We start from the raw sequence: 7176 nt of genomic DNA on the forward strand, positions 1-7176 counted from the left end.
CCCTGTCGACCTGCCACTCCCTCCGTGATCCCAATGTATTGATCAGGTACTAGACGGAATATTCCGTAGTCAATTTAAGTTAAAAAAAAAACAACAAAGGCCCAACAATTGGCATTAAATGTCAGTGAAATACGATCTCATAATAGATTTTACATGTATTTGCTAACAAGGTCATTATAACGACCATAAAGTGAACGAAATGCTGACTATAAATGGGGTAGTGAAATCCCTGTAACATCAACTTACAATTTTTTCAGTAGTCTGTCTGTGTTAAATATTGATCGTACTCAGAGCTTTTCTTGAGTATCGAATATGTTAGGAAACATAAACACCATGTGCAGTTGATAGTGGAATATTACTGCAAAAATAAGAAAAGTTGACGATTGAAAATCTGAAGATATCTCGTTTGTCCTACAGTTTAGTTGATAGTTGGCCAAATACATTCTATGAAACAGATGTGGTAGACTCTGTCGTGTCTTTTATTTCGAGTTCACTGGGATACATCGAGTTGACATATGATCACTATATGACCATTGAACACTGTTCTGTATCTTCACCTTTTACATGAATGGAGTAAGTATTGTTAGTCGATTGTTCAAATAAGATCGTACATCATTGCTTTTATTATTGACGCAAAACAGTGAGCCTAGCAGCTGATCTTAATAAAAAATAAGGCAGTGTTCTCCTTTATGGTTACATAAATTTAATCCTTATCAATTATTAAATGTTAATTTTCCTTATACTCAAAGAATACACTGATATATTTCATTGTAGAATATTGATACTTTTTTTTCGGAAATAAGTTATATGCTTCTTAGGTTTATACTTCAGTATAGGTTACAAATCTTTATTGGAAAGCTTGATTATGCTTAAATGTATTGCACACACTAGAATAAAAACTACATACGGATTCTTAATCAAAATATACCTTTCCTTGATTCGTTCAGTGACTGAGTATGAGGGTATACTATATATGGGATAACTGTAGTCATAGCCAATGCAAATTATTAAGAAGTGTACTTGTGAACGTTGCACCTTAAATATACGTATAATTGACGACATCACGTGCAATACATCAAAAATAATTTTATATTGGGTTGGAATGGGAAACTAAGTTTACCTTGGAAAAATCACAAGCTCACAATATTGTATGAACTACAACGTAACGTAAACCGGAAACATAAATAATACGATTTATGAATGCATCCCAATTCAGCATATTAAGAATTTACGAAATACAAATTTATCGTACTCCCTCTCATACCTTACACAGTTAAGAGTTCACCTGAGTCACATTGGCCCTGCTTTTCTTAAGATTTTGTTTGATTTTTATTCCCATGAATGTTTGGATCCCATACAGATTTTTTAAAAACATTCTCCCCAGAAAACATGCATTACGTAGAATTTACTTTTCAATTATGGCACTTCTTCCATTTTTTTTTTTTAACTTTTCATAGCTCAGCTGTTTTTCAGAGAAAAATTTGATTTTTTTCCAATAAATTTCCATGTTAATCCTCACTCTCCTATTATGGCTCAAATTTACCATCTGGGGTCATGATTTAAATGAAACTGAATCCACACTGTGTTAAGAACCTTTCATATTGATAGGACTAATAATGACAGAGCTGTACTTCAGAAGAATTTTAAAGATTTTTCCCTATATATTGCAATATATATTGCAATGTTAAAATGCTACCTCCTATTATGGCACCACCCTACCTCCGGTGCCCATGATTTAAACAAATTTGAATCTACACTACCGAAAAATGCTACCATATTTATATGATTAATCATGGATCTGCTGTTTTTCATAAGAAGACTAAGATTTATTCCCAAGTTCAACGTCGACCTCCTTTTGAAGCCCTTTATTGAATATATACTAACATACCACATATATGCCAAATAACTTTAAATGCATATAAATACATTAAGATACTACTGGTTTTCAACGTCGTCAATCTCTATTCCATTGTTGTCGACTGCAGCAATTAAATTTCTTGTCTCTGTCGCAGACACCTGTAAAATATATAGATAATAGTTTGAAATGTGAAGATAACGAAAAGTGATCATAGTCAAAAGTTCAATTAAACAATACAAATTGTGATTAGAGCAAACATGGTCCACCGAAAAAAAGAAGTGGAGTTGTGGTATTAGGTGCCATGGAGGAGTGAGCAGGCCCTGTCGACCAGTCACACCCTCCGAGTGGTCCCTTGTCATGATCGGGTGAACAGAAAAGTCTCATTTCAGTGTGAAAATTAGTGGCCTAACAAATTGTATAAATTTCAGCCTTATGATAGCTAAAAATACAAACAATGGCATTGTATCGACCATAAAATTTGCGATATGATGAGTTTAAACGAGATTGTTGATACCCTGTATCATCAACCTATTTGGCAGTTGCCTGACTCGTTTAAAAAAATGTTCGTACATAGAAAATGCTCTTGCGTATCGAAACACATGGTATACATCAACCCCATATGAAGGTGATAATGGTATATTGATACATAAATAAAGTAGACGATGAAAAAGTTGATGTCATCACGTTTACCATAAAGTTTATAGTTGTTAGTTTGCCATCAGTGACTTTCTGTAGTAAAACATCCAAGTTTGAAACAGATGTGTCAGACTGTGGTGTCTTTAATTTAGAGTTTGATTGGATATATCGAATTATCACAGGAATGAAAATGAATATTGCTAATTGATAATACGTCGATGAAAAATCTAAATTGCGAAAATCGAAGGTCAGCAGCAAGAGAATTCTTCTTTTCATGTAGATTCTGCTTCAGAAGAATACAAAAAAGCCTGCTGAAATAAAATTGATAGTTTGTAATTTTTTTTTTATTTTACTTTGAATATTACCTACCTTCCCAAAACCAGCACAGTCTCGAAATAAACAGCGAGGTAATCCTTGAAAACAACATATTAAGTAGAATAACAAAGTACATGAAACACCAATAAAACCAAAAGTGCTTAAATCAACAGCAGAGGGTGTGTTATTGATGTTCTCGCAAACAAAGTACGTATTTATCTCACTAATAAACGTATGTGATGGACAATTTTGATAGCAAGTGTTTTCATATATGTAAAATTTTTTACCGAAAAGGCACATAGAATGGCTGATACATTTATTCAGATAATTCACATACGTATCTGGACACACTGAGTAACAAACGGTTCCATTAAGACTTTCGTTTCTTAATCCATATGGCTTTGTGCTAGTGCAATTGTTAACACATGTGCCATCTACGATAACCATGTTCTGAGGACACCAGCGGACACATTTTCTTCCGTTACTGAAATAGGATATCGGGCATTTTGTTGTACATCGATAACCATACATTGGATCTAGAGTGACAAAATAAGAATTAGGACACTTTTCAACTTTTGAACACACATTATCTATCACAATATGTGTTTTCATGGGACATTTTTGAATGCATTCTTTTGTATTTTCCAACAAAACTGTTTCTTTTGGACAACTTTCCGAATAGATACATACTTTGCCAACATCAGACACTATATAAAAAGAAGTGTTTTTGCTACAGTTTGAACTACAAATTCCGTTTTCAACATGAAATAGGTCTTCAGGGCATTTTCCGTCACAAATATTTCTATTTAGTACATGGCCTTCTGAACATTTTCCAACACAAGTTCTGTTGTGTTTATATAAAAAGGGAAATGATCCATAGCATTGTTCTACACATGTAGATAAATAGTGCACCAAATCTGCAGGACATTGACTGTAGCAGGTATCATTATAGAGAAATTCATTTTCTTCACAATATTCAACACACGAAAATGTTTTATTGTCTTTTACAGACATTATACTTTTGTAAGGATGAGATTCGGGACATTGTGAAAGACAGGTGTAGTTAAATAAGGAAAAGTTTTTCGGACATTCTACAATACAATGGCTTATGTTGTTCAAGGATAGAACATATTTTTCAGCAGGGCAACGGGAAAGGCATTGCTGATGATAAATAGATGATTTCAAAGCTGGATTTGCATTTATATATGGTCGAAGAATATCACACTTTTCGACACATTCCTTCTTTACACTATCAAGATAAGTATTGTTTGGACATACAGAAACACAGACATTTTTAAAAGATGCCATGTTGGACTGACATTTTGTGGTGCAGACCCATATCCTGTTGAAGGAAGATGTTTTGAGATACATAAGTGGGCTTGTTGTTGGGCATTCCTTTGTACAACTTCTATTGAAAAGCAAAGGAAGCCCATGTGGACACACCGTATCGCAGGAATATCCGTTAACTGCTGTAAAGTCTGGACATTCCCTTAAGCAATGTTTAATATCACGAGAATGGAAGACAAATGGATGGGAGTTTGGACAGGTTACCGAACAAGACTTTTTCCCAGAGTAACACACACCATCACAAGAATAGGCTGTCATATATGGGGCTTCGTCTGGACAATGCATTAGACATGTTTTGTTAAAATCAACCGTATATTCGGGACAGTAATTTAGACAATATCCATTAAAACAGTACAGGAGTTGCTGATTACACATAGCTTTAAGGCATTCTAAGTTTCTGTTGGGGCTATTTATACAATATTTTATGAATCCATTGTCCTGTTTGAATGTCAAAATTGGGCAGTTGTCGAAACATTTTTCTTGAAAAACATACTGATTTCCTGGACATGTTTCTTTGCAAAAGGTTTTTGAAACGAAGTGTGTTTTAGAATTATATATCCGTGTTGTAACAGTCACTTCTGTTGGCAAGCAGTTTGTTTTAAGAACCTGAAAAGGAGCATAAATGAAATCTTAATTAAAACATAACAAATTTAGCATGAAAATTTTGAAATACATATTTAAGAAACAAATAATCTCATTTTAAATAATTATGAGTTTACAATGTAAATAATATTTAGAACATGAACTTATTGCAATTGACATCGTATCTAGTCAGTTCCTGAATTATACAACGACAGGATGTATTGCCTTCTGTTTATTTGAAAGCAGAGATGCAAAATATAAATGCATCAACATGCAATAATTTCAGGGTTTAATATTGTTCAGAAAAAAGTCATCATAGCCAATTAATGTGTCTTTTTCATTGGCATTTATTATTTTTGCGTGACTTTAATAATAGAAGATGTATACATATATGTCCTTTCGTTTTATTACCTGATGCAAAACCTCCAATAAATTTAATATTTGCAATTGTAATTAAAAAAACCATAATAAATTAAATCATCTATGGCATTGTATACATATTTCATATACAATACCTTACGGCATTACATTTTTGTATTTTTTCTCCATCTGTTAAACTGTTTTATTTTTAAAAAATGAAGTTTGTTATCTTGAATGTAAAAAAACTTAAAGGGAAATATAAAGCGAATTATTTTCCTTACCTCTAAGTGAACAAAAATGCCATGGAATTGAAGTATCTCAAGTATTAAGCCGATGATTCTCATTTTATATCGATGTGGTTGTGTCGAAAGTTTGAACCATTGAATCTGACGAAAAAATAAATACACTAAACAAAATAGGCCGATCATGCAGGTATGGATGAAAATGAATCCTTGATCCCTTGTCAAGAGGATCACATGTTCAAACACTAGAATTTTCATTAAATGTGATTAATAATACATATAATCTCAAGATGAAATACCATGTTGAAGGATCTGGAAGGTGAAACATCAACGACTGAATTAATAACGATAACAACGACTGAATTAATAACGATAAAGATATGAGAATCGGTTTGTAAGTTGTTAAAATATTTTACCTAAAATATCTAGATAAAAAGTTACAGATTTCAAAAATTCATAATTGTGTGACTAGTATAAAAATATTTTGGATGATTTTCCTTATACACAGAAAAGATCCAAATAGTTTTGCATTTCATAAAGTGAAGTTATGAACTTGTCCTAAGGTTTTCAAAAAAAAAGCACATCGGAGCATGAAATATCTCAAAAGCTGAGGTTTTACCTGGGTTTTCCTTATTCAGTAAATGGATTGCTGTGTTTTGCACATAAGTAGGTCAAGCATAGAATACCTGTGTATGAAACGTTTATGAGAAGAAAACGAAGGCAAAAATAAAACTGGGACAACTGGTATCCTTTGCGCAGTGAATGTCAACCTTCGTTTTGTGAAAGAGATTGTATTACATGCAGGGCTTTACAGACGTTTTTGAAATAATACATATTCGTTCGGAAAATCCTGTATTTGGTATGAATCATCAATTTGGGTTTTCCTCAGGTTGATGAATGACAAAATGATTTTTTCCTCACGTTTGTCGTAAAAAAATTTTTCTGAAAGTGGCATAATATCATTAAACCTTGCATTCTAAACGCATATGAAGAAACCTAAAATAATCTTCTTACCCATGCAATAACATTTTTTTCTTTCAGGTTGTGTAATTTTGATTTGTATTAAAAGAAATTATGCTAGTCTAAAGTATGTTGACTAAGCATTTTTACCCGTTGTATTATTTCTTATATATTTCATGAAATATGAAAGTAACAGTACATTAGTAATTATCTTGAAAGAATAAAGAATTCAGAATGGCAGTATCTGTCATAACTTTATTTTGTTTTACTTATAAGGTAATTACAAAATAAAACAATGGTAACAAAACAATGGACAATGATCAAGCATTATAGCAAGTGTCAGTGAGTAAGCGCCAATCCTCAATCTGGCATACATTTGCAAAACAAAGAGCCACATGGTGCTGACAACCCTGGAAGGTAACCAGAAGTTGTCAGTGATGGCTTGTTGCAAAATTCTGCAGAGTGTCGGCATCAATTGCAGTCTGGGAGGGTCATTTAAGCCCTGACGATGGTCGATGTGGCACTGGAATCATAAAATTATTCCAGCAGAAACACAGAAGAAAACTACTACAACTTGTACAACGAAGATTTATGCTCTAACGTGTCTATACCGAAAAACTATATGTTTTGCTTTTGATTTTAATTTTCTACAGTTTGAATGACCAATCAAAATTTAGCTTTCAATTCACTTGTGATTGTAAGCGGAAGTAGAGCAGTCTAGCAAAATTCTTAGGCACTTGGAGGTGTAAAAACGTCTATTTCGTCAAATAAAATGCATTAGAGCGAAACGAAGCAAGATATACATTGTAAGTAAAGTATATTGAGAGGATTTATCGCATCAGGCCGTTTACATAAACATCAACAATACCCCAAACC

General features: G+C 32.9%; 1 protein-coding gene across 1 annotated transcript; it reads right to left on the reverse strand.

The window, feature by feature from the left end:
• Nucleotides 1-1935: 1935 nt before the first annotated feature.
• Nucleotides 1936-5555, reverse strand: LOC133187628 (proprotein convertase subtilisin/kexin type 5-like). Its single transcript, XM_061323047.1, has 3 exons — nt 5380-5555; nt 2864-4762; nt 1936-2016 (listed from the first exon to the last, which is right to left on the reverse strand). The coding sequence occupies exons 1-3, from the start codon at nt 5524-5526 to the stop codon at nt 1936-1938; spliced, it is 2127 nt and encodes a 708-aa protein (XP_061179031.1). The 5' UTR covers nt 5527-5555.
• Between the last annotated feature and the right edge of the window lie 1621 nt (nt 5556-7176).

The sequence above is a fragment of the Saccostrea echinata genome, unplaced genomic scaffold, assembly GCF_033153115.1.
Source record: "Saccostrea echinata isolate AGI-Se365-2 ecotype Australia unplaced genomic scaffold, CSIRO_AGI_Sech_v1 ptg000015l, whole genome shotgun sequence".
NCBI lineage: Eukaryota > Metazoa > Mollusca > Bivalvia > Ostreida > Ostreidae > Saccostrea > Saccostrea echinata.

Excerpts from the sequence above, each read along its gene's own strand:
- LOC133187628 (XM_061323047.1), bottom strand. The coding sequence starts at position 5,526 with ATGATCGGCCTATTTTGTTTAGTGTATTTATTTTTTCGTCAGATTCAA. Across the intron at positions 4,763-5,379 it reads GCATTTTTGTTCACTTAGAG|GTTCTTAAAACAAACTGCTT; the intron begins GTAAGGAAAATA and ends GCTCCTTTTCAG. Across the intron at positions 2,017-2,863 it reads ACTGTGCTGGTTTTGGGAAG|GTGTCTGCGACAGAGACAAG; the intron begins GTAGGTAATATT and ends TATATTTTACAG.